This window comes from Balaenoptera borealis, assembly GCF_965194805.1.
Source record: "Balaenoptera borealis genome assembly, chromosome: 11".
In the NCBI taxonomy this organism is placed as follows: Eukaryota; Metazoa; Chordata; class Mammalia; order Artiodactyla; family Balaenopteridae; genus Balaenoptera; species Balaenoptera borealis.
In genome coordinates this window covers 36,992,508-37,009,738 of record NC_138868.1, presented here as the reverse complement: position 1 = coordinate 37,009,738, position 17,231 = coordinate 36,992,508, and the positions used below count along the sequence as shown (strand labels likewise).

General features: G+C 35.5%; 1 protein-coding gene across 6 annotated transcripts in view; it reads left to right on the top strand.

Moving 5' to 3' along the window:
- The window catches only part of PRMT3 (protein arginine methyltransferase 3), a 179,166-nt gene that overhangs the window by 107,636 nt on the left and 54,299 nt on the right, over nt 1–17,231 (top strand). For 2 of the 6 annotated variants that reach the window (XM_082342441.1, XM_082342440.1), the window contains exons 14-15: nt 12,077–12,127; nt 12,324–12,411. In XM_082342441.1, coding sequence (XP_082198567.1) covers nt 12,077–12,127; nt 12,324–12,411 — 139 coding nt within the window. The other 4 variants (XM_082342443.1, XM_082342445.1, XM_082342444.1 and 1 more) reach the window with 4 other exon arrangements.

Here is a 17,231-nt window from a genome sequence, read left to right as displayed (position 1 = left end):
TGAGGTGAACACAGTTGCAGGGAGATTGCCCTAAAGGGCCTGTTGGGGTTTACAATTGAATAAAAGACATCGAACAAAAAGCATTATGAATATGGTGAATGTTATTGCAGGGAATGCAGGGACATTTAATGGATGTATTATAATCTACTCTGTGGGATTAGGGAAGGCTGCCCAGGGAAAGTAACATTTAAACTGAGACATAACAAGAAGGAGCTAGTTTAGAGAATGGGGGAGAGTGTTACGGGGGGGACCTTAGATAGGAAAAACAACAACAACAGTGCAGTGATGAATCTGCCTTCTGTAACAGTGGACTGTGTAAAAGGAGTTACCCTTTTACTGACACCAGCTACAAAAGCTGAAAAAAATACTAAATATTATCTGTTTGAAAGTACCAGAGAGATAAATTAGTAAAGCATTACCAAGCCAAGACTTAGAAAAGAAGGAAATCCAAAGAAATGAGACTGGCATTTGGGACTGCTTTTGCCCTGTAGGCATTTACCAGTTCAGAGGAAGCAGCTAAAGGACTGTGTAGCCCTTTTGATAGCCTCACATGGTTAGGAATACAAAAACGGAGCCCTTTAAAAATTCCCCAGTGCTTTGCATCGGGACCCAGGAAGACTGTACCCAAGGGTAAGGTAAAACAAAGGTAAATGAGCCCTTGCAGGGACTGCAGCCCCGCTTCAAATCATCTGGGTGGCCCAGGAAATTCTCAGACCCCATTTTTATTTTTTTATTATTTTTTTTAATTTTAATGTTTTTATAAATTTATTTTTTAATTTTTATTTTTGGCTGTGTTGGGTCTTCGTTGTTGCACGTGGGCTTTCTTTAGTTGCAGTGAGCAGGGACTACTCTTTGTTGTGGTGCGCGGGCTTCTCATTGCGGTGGCTTCTCTTGTTGTGGAGCATGAGCTCTAAGCGCGCGGGCTTCAGTAGTTGTGGCACGCGGGCTCTAGAGCGCAGGCTCAGCAGTTGTGGCACGCGGGCTCTAGAGCGCAGGCTCAGCAGTTGTGGCGCACGGGCTTAGCTGCTCTGCAGCATGTGGGATCTTCCTGGATCAGGGATCAAACCCATGTCCCCTGCATTGGCAGGCGGATTCTTAATCACTGCACCATCAGGGAAGCCCCAGACCCCAATTTTAGATTAAGATGACTTGGCTTTTGCCAGTACCCCCAGGTTCCTGGCAGAAAAAAAGATTCTTTCTAGAAGAGTATTTTTATAGGTCTGAAATTATTTCTGCAGTTTTTCATATGTAATGTTCAGAACATAATCAAAGGTAATTAGTCACACAAGGACACAAAACAACATCAATCAAGAACCAGCTAAAACAGGAAATAAAAATAGAGCTCCAGGTGTTCCAGGTGTTAGATGTATAGATATGGGCTTTAAAATAACTATGCTTACTAAGTTCAAGAACAAAAGAAATTGCAGATGTCAAACAAATAGTTGGAAATACTTAAGAAATAATAATATAACAGATTTGAAAAAGAACCGAACAGATATTCTAAAACTGAACTAAAGATGAGTTTAACAGTAAATATTAAATCACTAGTGTAGAGAGGATTATTGAACTGGATTTTATGTCAGAAGGAAATATCCAGAAGGAAGCACAGAGGGATGCCACAATGCAGCATTGTGAAGGGCAGGAGATATAGAAGATACAAGAAATGGTCTAATATATGTTTAAATGGGAGTCCCAAAGGGGAAAGGAGATGAGAATATTTCAAACTATTTGAAGAGATAATGGCTGAGAATTTCCCAAAACAGACGAAAGACAGTGAGCTACAATTTAAGAAGTACAACATAACTTGAATAGGAATGGATGGATATTTTACATTTCTAGGTATATACCCAGGAGAAATGAAAACGTATATCCACACAAACACTTGTTCATGAATGTTCATAGCAGCGTTATTTATAAAAGCTAAAAAGTGAAAGCAATCCAGATGTCCATCACCTGAAGAATGAATAAACAAAATGTGGCATAGCCACACAATGAAATATTATCTGGTTATAAAACAGAGTGAAGTACTCATACTTGCTACAGAATGTATGAACCCTGAAGTGATGAGTCTTGAAAACATTATACAAGCGAAAGAGGCCAACTACAAAAGAATTCCATTTATATGATATTCTATTTCTATGATTCCATTTATATGAAATGTTCAGAATAGGCAAATCTGTAGACAGCGGATAAGACAAGGAGTATGGATATAGGGTTTCTTTTGGGGTTGATAAAAAATGTTCTAAAATTAGATTGTGGTGATGGTTGCACAACTCCAAATATACTTTTTTAAAAATTGAGGGACTTCCTGATGGCGCAGTGGTTAAGAATCCTCCTGCCAATGCAGGGGACACGGGTTTGAGCCCTGCTCCGGGAAGATCCCACATGCCGCGGAGCAACTAAGCCCATGTGCTACAACTACTGAGCCCATGTGCCACAGCTATTGAAACCCGCGCGCCTAGAGCCCGTGCTCTGCAACGAGAAGCCACTGCAATGAGAAGCCCGTGCACTGCAACGAAGAGTAGCCCCCGCTCCCCGCAACTAGAGAAAGCCCACGCACAGCAACGAAGATCCAGTGCAGCCATAAATAGATAGATAGATAGATAGATAGATAGATAGATAGATAGATAGATAGATTGATTGATTGATAGAATTATACCGTTTATTTAACTGGGGAAATTTTTATGGTATGTGAATTGTATTTCAGTTGAAAAGAGGGGAATAAATCCACACCTAGATACATCCTACTAAGACTACAGAAACCAAAGAGAACATTTTAAAAGCCTCAGTGGGGCTGTAAGTAGAGCATTGGGATTACCTTCAAAGGAGCAGTAAATAGATGATTTCTCAGCAGGAACAGTGAATTGGAAAGACAGAAGATAATTCAATGATGATATCCTCACTGGGACTTCCCTGGTGGAGCAGTGGATAGGACTCCGCACTCCCAGTGCAGGGGGCCCAGGTTCGATCCCTGGTCAGGGAACTAGATCCCACATGCATGCCACAACTAAGAAGCCTGCCTGCTGCAACTAAGGAGCCCGCCTGCTGCAACTAACACCCAGTGCAACCAAGTAAATAAATAAATATTTTTTAGAAAATGATATCCTCACTGTGCTGAAAGAAAGTAACTGCCAACTTTGAATTTTACCCAACTAAAGTAACTTTTAAGAATGAAGCTGAGGGGCTTCCCTGGTGGCGCAGTGGTTGAGAATCTGCCTGCCAATGCAGGGGACACAGGTTCGAGCCCTGGTCTGGGAAGATCCCACATGCCGCGGAGCAACTAGGCCCGTGAGCCACAGTTACTGAGCCTGCGTGTCTGGAGCCTGTGCTCCGCAACAAGAGAGGCCGCGATGGTGAGAGACCTGTGCACCGCGATGAAGAGTGGCCCCCGCTTGCCACAACTGGAAAAAGCCCTAGCACAGAAACGAAGACCCAATACAGCCATAAATAAATAAATAAATAAATAAACCCCAAAAAAAGTTAAAAAAAAAAAAAAGAATGAAGCTGAAATAGATATTTCAGGTGAACAAATAAAAAGAGAAAGAGGGACTTGCCTGGTGGTCCAGTGGTTAAGACTCCACGCTTCCACTGCAGGGGGCATGGGTTAGATCCCTGGTCGAGGAACTAAGATCCCACATGGCGCAGGCAAAAAAAAAAAAAAAAAAAAAAAATAGAGAAAGAATTTGCCCCAGGAAACTGATTTCTGAAGGGTATATAGGCAAACAAAAACGATCTCTGATGGAAGGCCAGAGATAAAGGAAGCAATAAAGATTAAGAAAAGTTATATATACACATATATATGCACATAGCAATAGTTTCACTCCTAGGTATATACCCAATAGCATTGAGTACTTATGTCCACCGAAAAACATTATAAAAAAAGTTCATAAAAGTGTCAACTTAAAACTACTCAATACCTGTCAACAGTAGATTGGATAAATAAACTGTATAGTCACATATGTCTTAGAGCCATATAACAGCGTAGGTAATATGCAATAGTATAAGTGAATCTCAAAAACAATAATAAAGAAAATTAGCCAGACACAAAAGACTACACGATATATGTTGAAGTGCATCATAGGGAAAATGAATCTGTTTTAGAAATCAGGGCAGTTAGTGAGATAAGTGTTGGCGAGGATGTGGAGAAAAGGGAAGCCTTGTGCACTTTCGGTGGGAATGTAAATTGTTGCAGCTACTATAGAAAACAGTATGGAAGTTCCTGAAAAAATTAAAAATAGAACTACCATATGATCCAGCAATCCCACTTCTAGGTATATATCCAAAGGAAATGAAAACAGGATCTTGAAGAGGTATCTGCACTCCCATGGTCATTGCAGCATTATTTATGATAGTAAAGATTTGGAAATAACCTAAGTGTCCATCAGTGGAATAGACAAAGAAGATATACCATATACATATATATATACACACACACACACACGCACACATATATGGAATATTATTCCGCTGTAAAAAGAAGGAAATCTTGCCATTTACCACAACATGGATGGACCTTGAGGGTATTATGCTAAGTGAAATGTCAGAAGAAAACAAATATTGTTTGATACCACTTGTACATAGAACCTAAATAAAAAGACCAGACTCAGAAACAGAGATCAGAATGGTAGTTACGAGGGAGTGTGGGATGGGAGAAATGGGGAAATGTTGGTCAAGGGTACAAACTTCTAGTTATAACTTGAATAAGTTCTGGAGATCCAATGTACATCATGGTGATTATAGTTAATAGTACTATATTATATACTTGAAGGTTGCCAAGAGACTAGATTTTAAATGTTCTCATCACACACAAAAAAAATGTGATATGATGGGGGTTTAGCTAATGCTATGGCGGTAATCGTTTTGCAATGTATTAGTGCCTTAAATCAACACATGGCACACCTTACGTTACACATTGTTATATGTCAATTATATCTCAATAAAGCTGGGGGAAAAAATCAGGGTAGTAGTTACCCTGTGGGGGTGCCTAGGGTTGGCTAGGTGCCTAGGGGGACTGCTGGGTGCTGGGGTGTTTTGGTTCTTGATCTGAGTGTGGGTCTCATAGCTGTATTCTGTTTGAAAATTCACCATGGTGTGCACTTCTGTGTACTTTTCTGCATGTCCATTACACATTAAAAGGTTTTTTTAAGTGAAAATATTGGTAAATCTCAGTGAATATTGAATGTATAAAATAATAATATCTTGTGTTTATAGCTAGGAAGAAATGTAAAGGAGTTAGGCCACGTAAGGTATCAATCTAAGGAACGTCAGAATTAAAGTATTTACGTTTTAGGTTCTGAAGGGGTGATCTCTTCTGCTCCGTAAAACCACTTTCATAAGCAATTTTGAGCAATTTTGAAATTACAAGGGAGAAATACAAGTAAATTTTAAAGGAATTTCAGTTATAATTTGGGAATATTTTAAGTAGATCAAAAATTAGTTACGTTGAGTTTTTCAGCAAAAGTACCTTTTAAAAATATTCTGTGACCTGTGGTCTGTTTTGATGCTTTCCATATTGCTTGATCTATTTCTAAACACTACTCAGTTTGGCAATATCCCTTGAGAAGTATATGGCACTTAACGTGTATTGTTCCCTAGAGGAATCAGGAAAGAAAGAAAAGATGCAAATTTCCTCTTGGGATAAAATAGAAAATTAATTGAAGAGGGAAGAGTCTATAATTTAAGCTATTGTTAACATTGGGAGAATATCATAATATGTAATTTTCATTTTTGTTGATTATGTCTTCTTAGTTTAAATACCTGTTATCACCATCAGAGTTCATGCTCTTTATGCAGCAGCTTTGTATGGCCTGTATTTGTATCTTCATCTGGTTGATTTATAGACAATGATGTAAGGTTAAAACGTATAATCTTTTTTATGCAGTATCTTCTTACTCTTTCTTTACTTGCTTCAGACTCATCGTCAATTAGCTTTTGAATTCCATACTAAGATTTTGAAAGAAATACTCCAACAAAAAATGAATTGTATTTTTGTTATAGTGATTCTGCTGCATGGATTACAAGCACTCTATCTCCATGCTTGGATAAACTCCATCAAAAGCACATTATCCTCCTACTTCTGTGGCCAGCTGCCTAATTGTATCTGCTGTAACCACACGCTGTTGGAACATGATACCAATGAAGAACAGAAATGATAAATTACTCCCTGCAGGTGATAGTGATAATGATAATTTTTAATTTCCTTCTTCATCATAAGGTGTAGTCTGATCTTATTTCATTGGCTGCCATCCTGTTACATACACACATAATATGTCTGCTTTAAAGAAGTACTCATCACACCAAAATACATGAGAAAGTAATTCGTTTTTATTCCATGTCATTGTTCTTCAAATGAGCATGTATAAAACGAACTGCATCTACCTTTGTATGTATGGGATGAAAAAGCAAAAAGTGGCTTAAAACAGATTTTCAAATGATTCAATTTACAAATGCTGTGAGTTATGTTTTTCCTTTTTGTGAAATCCACAAAGCAGAAACAAACAGCTCATTGTGAAACTCTGTTCTAATACTTAAGAATATTTAAGATGCACAATAAAGCTACATGTCTGTATTATTTTCCTGTGTACTTCAAAGTAATTATGGAAGATTCTCACCAAATTACAAGCGTGATCAAACTGTCCCAGAAATTTACTGTATATTTTTCTTTCACTCTGTTTCCTTCTGTCATCATCACTGTTGTTCGTAATTACCACTCATTCTTTCTCTAAGTCTAAGTGACTTTTATAACTAAAATTTTTCTGACTGTGGTGTGTGGTTTAAGTCAGTGAAATTTTATTTGTTTCATTGTGACCTTGCCTTTGCAGATTAACCCAGCTCCTATAGATAACTGATTTCAATGCTTATTTTTCTCCTTAGCATTCCCTTTGCCCCTGACTAGAGATATGTATGGAACAAAAGGGACATTTATTCTGTGGTCAGGCCTTCAAACCTATCTGATCTTTTTCAAGCACATGTCAAGTTGTGCTGCAGTTATTCATTACCATTGCCTATTAGTCATCATTTTCAATTTCCTGTGGTGGTTGTTTATTCTTGTATTTGAATGACTTCCACAGACAGAGTGTAAGTTTATTGAAATTAACATTTAAAACACCTAGAGATAGCCTGTCAAAGTGATGGTAACAAGGAGGTGAAACTATAATTGAAAAATAGTTGTATGTTTATATTCTGCAGCAAAATGAATAGTTTTGTCCCCAAATCAGCTGACATATTTGATTGTTTATAATGGCCTTGCAGAAATAAAAACACTGATCATAGTTCCACTAGTTTATATGACTATGTTTCAAGTTTAAGGTTTTTTCCTCTTTTTTTCTAATATCTATTTTAATTATCAAGGATCATTTATACAGGGGGGAAAAAAAAAAGGAAGCCCTTTCCCTAACGTGGCATTTTAGGCCTTGCTTGTGTTTGAGAGTAAATACCATTTTAAAACCAGAAAATCCCTTTGGTTTTTCAGAGCAAGCCTCTTCCACTTTCTCAGTTAAGTGAATGCTGCCTCTCTGATGAGTACATTATCTGCGTGTAATTTTAAATCCCAGGTGAATTTCTTTCTGACTTCTCCTCATGCTTCTGATTAATGTTTGCTATGGAACTGATTTTAATACTACCTTCAACCAAACATCATTAGGAGGGTAAATCTGCATGAGGAGTTGGATATACTGTAATGCACTTCAGAGGGAACTATAAAATAGCTGTCTTTCATTTTTATTTTTCTTTCTTATTTTATTTATTTGTCTTCAGGCTTATAAACTGTTTTTTGGTTACCCCCAAACTACTCAATATTTCACTGTAGTTTTGGGTATCTGGGCAAGGGTTAATTTCTTTTTTGATTTTTAACTAAATTTCATAGATAGTTGGATTTGGGGATTGGAAGACAGTTCTATATCTTTGTATTCTCAAATCTTTTTATTTTTTTAATTTTGTTGTAAACTTGTGTATCAGCTTCTTCTCTTTGTTAAGACCTATATTCTATAATTATAATTCTGCAGTGTTCTACTATATTAACATTACCAGTCTGTTTTTTATCAGAGTTAAATATATGACATATCACTTAGTGTATTTTATATATATTTCAGACTCAGGTCACATTTTCTGATAATGTTGTAAGAGCTTTTTTTAAACCCAAATTTGTTGTTTTCACAAAAGGTTTTATTAGCTAACTAGGGTTTTTTTTCCCCTCCACTTTCTTTTTTGGTAACATAGAGTATAAGGAATACATAAAAACGTATGTATAACTTAAAGAATAGTTATAAGGTAACTGTCTCCCCATGAAACCCACTTACTAAAATCTTTAAAAATCTTCTTAATGTTTTCATATAGTTTCAATAGTTTTTATTACTGTTACTATTCTGTTTACACCTTTTCTCCTCTACCTACTACTTTCCCTTAATTTGCTTTTGCTAATCTCTTCTTTGAGAAGAAAAATAGTTATTGAAAATGTTCTTTTTGTAGAATTACTAGTTGGGGAAAACTTGTCATTCTTTTTCTTCAAATTCATTTAGTTCCTACTATATATTAGACACTGCCCTAACCCTTGGGGTGCAGAGATGAGTGATTTTTGAGTCATTAAGGGAAATGTACAAAGGTAATAGTTGAATTGAATGCCTCTCTATGCAATACTATAGATTATTTAACTCAAGTATTATTAAAAATAACTTATTATCACAGAAGTTGTTCATATTTATGGGAAATGTAAATTATAGATAAGCATAAAGAATATGAATATTCCAAATCTATCATCCACTTTCAATAGCTTGGTGAAATCTTTCCACATAGATGTATATATTCACATTTGTGTAACACAGAATAAGTGCCCATAATAAATATATATTATTCTTTTCACCTAATAGTATATCACAACTATTTTTCAAAATCAGTAAATATTTGTCTACAGGATTACTTTTGATGGCCAAATGGTATTCTATTATTTGTAGATTTTATGCTTTATTAACTGACCACCTGTTGTTGAAAATGTGGGCTAAAATTGACATGTTTAAATCTTTGCAAACATACTTAATTTTTGGAAGTTTTTAATTACTGGATCAATGAGTATGTACATTATATGAAATCTTAGTTGTGTGCATGAAAACAGAAAAGTGCACTAATCGTAAGTATAGTTTGGTAAAATTGCACAAAGTGATTACCCCGCCATATACCCAGCATTCAACTTAAGAAACAGAGTATTACCAGCAACCCAGGAGCCTATCATGTAACCCCTTCCAGTTTCTACCCGTATTGCAAGGATAACTACTATTCTGATTTGTAACACTAAATTAGTTTTGCTATCTTTGAATTTCCTGTGTATAAATTGAATCACATCGTGTGTACTATTTTGTGTCTGACTTCTTTTTAATACAGATGTTTTATCTTTTAATACGTATTACTTAATTCCCCTCGAAAGGTTATTTCAGTTTACTTTCCCAGCATGAATGCTCCTTTCCCCACTAATTGTAGATATTATCATTTAAAAAATCCTTTCCTCAACATGATCAAGGAAAATTGTATCATGTTGTCTTAATTTACTTATTTTTTTCTAAGTAGGTGAAACAGTTTCTTTAACATGTTTATTAATCATTTGATTTTTCTTTTGTAAATTTCCTGCTTTTCTTTTGTTAGTTTCTTTTGACGTATTGCTTTCTTATTAATTTGTAGTAGCTTAATGTACAAAGGACAGTGACCCTTTGTTACCTATATTGTAAATACTCTCAGATCTGTTATTCATCTTTCAATTTTGTTACTAAAATTTAAATTTTTCTTTATTAAGTTTCTGCCTTGCGTATGATACTTAAAAATAAACCTTCTTTATTTCCAGATTTTATAAACACTTGTATATACTGGTGGGATTTCATTCTTCCTCCCTCCTACCCCTCCACCCCCTGCACTGATCTTTGTGCATACATGTGCATACATTGAAAACCCCACCAGATGATGTTATAATTTTTGCATTAAAAAACCATAGGTATCTTAAAGGAATTCAGAGGGGAAACATAGTGTTTTATATTTACCCAACTATTTATCGTTCTTCTCTCATTTTTGATGTTTCAGGTTTCCTTCCAGTATTATTGCCCATCAGCCTGAAGAACTTCCTTTAAAATGTCTTCTAAAAAGCCTGTTGGCAATGGATTCTTTTAATATTCCTTCACTTGAAAATTCATTTATTTTATCTTCATTCCTAAAGGATGTTTTTCCTGGATATAGAATTTTGAAAGGTTTTTTTGTTTGTTTTTGTTTGTTTTGTTCCAATATCTTTTTCTTTTCCATCTGGACCTCCTATTAAGTGTATGTTAGCTCCACAGGTCCCTGAGGCTCTGGGCATTTTATTTCAATCTTTTCCCCTTGTTTTTTAAAATTAGATAATTTCTGTTGATCTAACTTCAGATTCACTGACCTTGTCCCCCTCTATCATCTCCATTCTGCAATTCAGCAATTCAGCCCAGGAAGTTTTTTGTTCCAGTTATAGTGTTTTTCAGTTCTGAAATTTCCATTTGGTTCTCTTTTCATAGTTTCTATTTCTGTACTGAGAATTCCTATCTTTTGATTCATTTCAGTGTGTTTCTTTTACATCATTGCTATTAACTTATACCAGCATAGTTATTTGCTTTAAGTCTTTGTCTAATAGTACCAGCATCTGGGTCATCTCAGCACTGGCATCTGTTGATTGTCTTTTCTCTTGAAAGTTGGTTACATTTTCCTGGACTTTGTATGTTGAGTAATATTGTATTGTATCCTGGATATTGTGGACTCTTAGTTGGGTTATAATCATGTGGACAGTGTTGATGTTTGTTGTTAACAGGCAGTCCATCCGAAGTCAAAATATAAGTTCTGTCAACAGTGTCTTGGCAGACAGTGGTTCACATCTCATTTCCATTCTCTAAGAGTTTGCTATACTGTTTTGGGTCTCTCCTGCACATACACAGTTTAGGGATTGGTCTGAGACTTATACAGGTTTTTCAGTTTGACAGAATTATATAGTATTTTGATTCTCTCTTGGTATCTAAAGTATAATGAACCTCAAGGTTAAATATTGAATTTGGTTTGGGCCCAATCCACATTGACCTTACGGATCAATAAAACTCCACATTCTTAACAAAAGCAGGAAAGTACAGTAATTAGCTTTATAGTGATTTTTCAGTAATCAGTTTCCAGTTTTTAAGACTTTATAAGCTTTATTTAATGCCAGTTTTAAAATAGATTAAGTCAAGCCTGTCCCACTAGTGAAAGAAAAAGGAATGGTATCATTTAAATTTTAAACAAAAATAAGTGAAAATTATTTATTTGTTTGAACATGTTAATTTCTTCTAGAGGCCTTTTTGTAAACTGTTAGAGTAAACCTGAGAGTTACGTTGGAGTTTCTTCTTTGGGTATTTGCCTACACATACGTTTAATTTGAATAGTCTTGTTTTTGTTTTCAGGAAAAAAATACATAATATTTTAAAATTTCATTTATCTCATCACAAAAATAATCATAGTACTTTGCTTTAAAATTGGATGAACAAGATGAGAAGAAATTAAATGAGCTGGCTTCATATAAAAGAGTATGTTTTAGTTATTTAGTGCTATGTTAGCAAACCACTCCAAAACTTAGCGCCTTGAAGTAAAAAATCATGTAGGTTTACTTGTCTGTGTTTCTGCAGTCTGGACTGGACTTACATACTAGTTCTGCTCCTAGGGTTTTTCATGCTGCTGCAGTTGTGTGGAGGCTTGACTCACATGGCAGCATCTCAGTGGAAGAGTCTGGATGGGCGAGGGGCCGCATGAGCCTCTCTCCATGTAGATTCTCACCTTTCAGTGGTCCACCACGGTCATTTCTCTAATTTAACATATACTGAGTATTTGATTAGCCTTGTTACCCTTATTATTATGTTGTTTCTGTGGGGAAAAGCCAAATTATATTACTTTATTTTTACTAATATCATGTTTTCCAGGAAAAATAGTGACCTGCCATAAGTTTAAGAGTGTCTGATATTGGAAATGGTTTCTTATTTGCCATGGCTTAAGACTGTATAGTCAATTGTTATGTAATTAGTTTAATAATTATTTATATTCCTTTGTTTTTAAACAGGCATTTGCTGGCTACTTCGATATATATTTTGAGAAGAATTGCCACAACAAGGTAAGTATCTCGAGTTGTGTCATAAGAATTAATTATGTGAAATACATTGTATTTTATTTTTGTGCCCCGAGGTGTTTGATCATAAGCATTTTGCTGTTGTAAGCAGTTGGAGCTTGTATTTGGTGTAGTAGATTAATGCACCATGATATTAAAAATCTTGTACTTCATCAGGTACTTTTGAACTCTACCAATGCAGGTCGTGTTCTCTACGGGCCCCCAGAGTACCAAAACACACTGGAAGCAAACAATATTCCTATTGGAAAAGCCATTTTCAGTTAAAGCAGGTAAGAAAGAAGAAGGGGGGAAATGTCTTATCCATTCTGAAGTAAACAATATTCATTCATTCTACAACCACTTTTTCTATGCCCACTGTATTTGAAGCAATATGACATACTAAGATAAGTTGTTCTTAGAGTTTACCATGTATATAAATTTTAGGTGGCATATCGTTTCATTAAAGAAGTAAGTTAAAGAAAACTTTTATTTAAATTTAATTTCTGCCAGTTAAAATATATGTGACATTATGTAGCTCTTATTTTGAGTACCACAAAATCAGAAAATTTTTCTTTAAGCAATAGCTAATACGTGTTAAGTAGCAAATATAAATAAAAGAAAATGTTCTCATTTCCCAAGTGACTAAAGAGAAATATCACCAATAGAAGTAAAGTATAAATTAAAGACAATGTCATTCAGTAGTTATTATATTCAAAATATATTTTTGTCTAGAATGCTCTCCACTGTGTGCACCTCCTCAAATCTTACATAGTGTTTGAAGACTGATCCAATTCTACATTCATCTCATTGATTGTTCACTTACACGAGCACCTACAGTTCTTACATACCTACACATTTAACTCCAAAAGTTAGAATTTGATTAGGAATTTTTTTTTTAACTGCTTATTACGTATAAGTCTTCTTGTCCCATTCACTGAAAGCCTTCTGACTGTAGGAAAACTGAATGTAGAACAGACTTCATTGTAAAGATATTCAACATCAAATTTTTTCTGTGTCTCTCAAAAGCAACACTGAGCAAAAATTTGCAGAATGATTCCTACAATATATGATTTATATGAAGTTTAAAAACATGTAAAACAGCTGTATGTATACACACACATAGTAAAAGTAAGAAGCAACACTTAAGAATGGTAACCACTGAATTCATGATAGTGGTTCCCTTTAGGGAAGGATGGAAGTAGGATCAGGGAAGGCTACAAAGGGGGTTTAGTGCCATGTATCTGAACTATTTCTTTTCAAAACTGAAGGAACTGTGGCAGAATGTTAAGATTTGACAAAGCTGAGTAGAGGTCATTAAATCATTCTCTTTGTGTTTAAAATATTTCATAAAATTCTAATGTGGTTTTGATTTCACTGTTGAGGCATAAAGGAATTTAGTAGATGCAAATAAACACTGTTAGAGTAAAGCAGCACCTTGTCATTTTTTCACTTTGAGGTTGCAGTGCTATGGAAATAAAACCTTGATGGCGTCATTTTCTCTTTCTCTAGAAAGCTAGAGCACAGCAAAACTGAGATGAAGCCAACACATCCTCATTTCTGTTTCTTTGTTTTGTTTTTTGTTTAGCTCTGGTATTTGGATTGATTTTGGGAAAATTGAAAATACTGCTTTTTTTCCTCACTGTAACCATTTTGTTGTCTTAATGCTAAAATTCTAAAGGCAATATTAATTCTTTCATGTTTTAATCTTGAGGGGGATTTAAGATAGCATTAGAATTTTCTCCTACCTAATTACAACAAAGTATTATTTGATGCCTAGTGAAATTTTGAAATCCTAAATATTCTTTACCCAGTAATCCTTAGAGTAATTGATTCAGCTTTTTCAGAATACTGTGAAGAAGGTCTATGATTCTAATGTTGCCCTCTGGCACCATCTACATTCTCTATTTCTTTCATTGCCATTGTGTGTACTCATATTTAAATGGTAAGGCCAATAGGCTCCCCTAAAATAGCACAGCCTGCGGAGAGTTTGAAAGGGGAATTTCAAAGTAAGGAAAATGTGGTCATCCTCAGTTACAAGAATTTTTTTTTTAACCCTGCTATAGTAAGCCTTTGGTGGTAGTACTGATGAATAGAAGCCAGAAGCTCTGGGGCAGAGTATTAGGGTACACACTAGTCAGAAAAAGAGCTCTGGAGATCTCCATAAGATACGCCCTTGAGTTTTAGATGAGTGCTAAGATGTGTGTATGTGGGATGAAATGCCTGAGGTCAGGCAAAGCAGTTGGAGTAGTTGTGAACCAAATATTTCCCAGCATTTACACAGGGCTGTGGGGTATTCAAATTTCAACAAGCTAGAGTAGGGCGTCTTTCTGGACTCTATTCAGTGGAGATTCCAGAAGGACCATAGTAGCGGGAATAAACTATCCCTTGAGTAAAGGCAACTCTGGATGGTCCTTAACAAAGCTTAAAAACAAGTCTTAAGAGGAAAAACTGAACTGCATGTAACCTTAATAGCAACAAAGGAGAACAATAAAATCAGATGTTCAACGACATAAAATTCAAAATGGTCAGCATTCAATCAAACATGGAATGCAGGGAAATACCAGTCAGTAGAAACAAACCCAGAAATGATAGAATTAGCACACAAGCATGTTGAAACATATTATAACTACTTTTATATGAACATAGGAAAATATGAGAAGATATTTACAATCCAAATAGGACTTCTAGAGATGGAAATTACAACATCTGAAGTGAAAATGTCATTTGATGGAGTTAACGGCAGGAAAGATCAGAGAACGTAAAGATACAGCAATAAAATGTATCCAAAAAGAAGCACAGAGAGGGAGAGAAAAGATTTTTTTTAAAAAATTAATGTATCCACAGTAACCTGTGGGAAAATATGCAGCTTTCAACCTTAAATATAATAGTAGAAGTCCATGGAAGAAGCAAGGGCAGAAAACATAATGGATAAAATTTTCTTATATTTGATAAAAACTATAATTCACAGATTGAAGATATTGAGTGAACTCCAAGAAATTGAGTGAACTCCAAGAAGGATCAACACAAAGAAAACAACCCCAAGATACATCATAAACAAATTGCTGATATGCAGTGATAATTTAAAAAAAAAAAAAACTTTAACCAGAGAAAAAGAAAACATAGAGAGAGGAGCAGACCAACAATACAAAATATATTAAAGTAAGCTCTTCAAGTGGAAAGAAAATATCACCAAAATTTTCAATATTTAGAAAATTCCACTCTAAACAAAGGAATGGAAAATGCCAGAAATGGTAAATGTGTGAGTATAAAGAAAAGCCTTTAGTTTCTCACCTTTTAATTTCTTAAAAGATAATTGACTATTTAAAGCAAAAATAATAATGCATTGTGTGTTTTAAAACATATGGAGACAAAATATATGGCAATGATTAAAAAAAGAAATTAATTAGAAAATGGAAATATATTGTAAAGTCCTTACACTTAGATGAAGCAATTTAATGGTGAACTGATGAATTAAGTATGTACATTGTAAACCCCAGAGCAACAGCTAAAAATTTTTAAATTAAACCACAAAATATAGCTAATAAGCTAGTAGTGGAGATAAAACAGAATCCTGAAAAGACTATTCAATTCAAGAGAAGATAGGAACATAAACAGATGGACAAATAGAAAACAAAAGGTCTGATGGTAGACTTAAATTCAAACATATTGATAATTATATTAAATATGAATGGTCTGTACATCCAGATGATGGAATTTCATTCAGTGCTAAAAAGAAATGAGTTATGAGCCCATGAAAAGACATGGAGGAATCTTAAACACATATTACTAAGTGAAAGAAGCCAATCTGAAAAGGCTATACACTGTGTGATGTGTGATAATGACATTCTGGAAAAAGCAAAACTATGGAGATAATAAAAAGATCAGTGGTTGCCAGGGGCAGGGGATACAAATAAGCAGAACCCAGAGGGTTTTAGGGCAGTGAAGATACTCTTTATGATATTATAATATGGATATATGTCATTTACATGTGTCCAAACTTGTAGAATGTGTAACACCAAGAGTGAACCCTAAGGTAAACTACAGAATTTTGGTGATTATGATGTATCATCAATGTGGGTGCATCCTTGGTTTAAAAAAAAAAAAAAAAAGTACCATTCCAATGAGTGATGTTGATAGTGGGGGAGGCTGTGCATATGTGGGGGCCGGGGGATATGGGAAGCCTCTGTACCTTCCTCTCAGTTTTGTTGTAAACATAAACCTGCTTTAAGAAGTTAAGTCTTTTGGGAAGATCCCACATGCCGCGGATCAACTGGGCCTGTGAGCCACAATTACTGAGCCTGCGCGTCTGGAGCCTGTGCTCTGCAACAAGAGAGGCCGCGATAGTGAGAGGCCCGCGCACCGTGATGAAGAGTGGCCCCTGCTTGCCACAACTAGAGAAAGCCCTCGCACAGCAACGAAGACCCAACACAGCCATAAATAAATAAAAATAAATAAATTTTAAAAAAAAAGTTGTCTTTTAAAATATGTTAATAGTCTAAACATGCCAATTAAAAGGCAGAAATAAACTGAATAAAAGCAAGAACTAACTAAATGCTGTTTACAGGAAACACAATTAATATAAAGACAGTAATTCCGGTTCCCAGTGATGTAAGTGCATTCATCCCATCTGTCTCACTGAATGCAGCTTTAAAACCAGAATGCATGGAACAGCTCTTTGAGATCTCTGAAAAGTACATAATAGCAGATAAGTTGGAGAAGATGACCAGAATTCGAAGTACCCCTGAACTGGTGGTAAATTTGTGATTAGTTTTCCTTCAGTATCCCCTAGCCTGTACTCCAGACAGCCTGAAGCTCAGAAGAGGGCCTCAGCACAGACAGGAAGAGCTCCCAAAGGAGCCCTCTGATTCTAGCTTGAGGAGTGGGGAAAGGGTCTCCTAATGCTTAGAGAGAGTGGGGGGAAATTCCCATTTTTCTTTTCCATGTTTCTTCTCTTCTCCCATATTGCAGCCCCCAAGTAATCCTACAGTGGTGGCAGCAGTAACAGTGGCAGCAGTGGGGACCTGCAGACCCATAGGTAAATGAGTGGGTGTGGCTGTGTTCCAATTAAATTTTATTTACAAAATCAGCAGCCAGACTCAAAAGCCTTCCA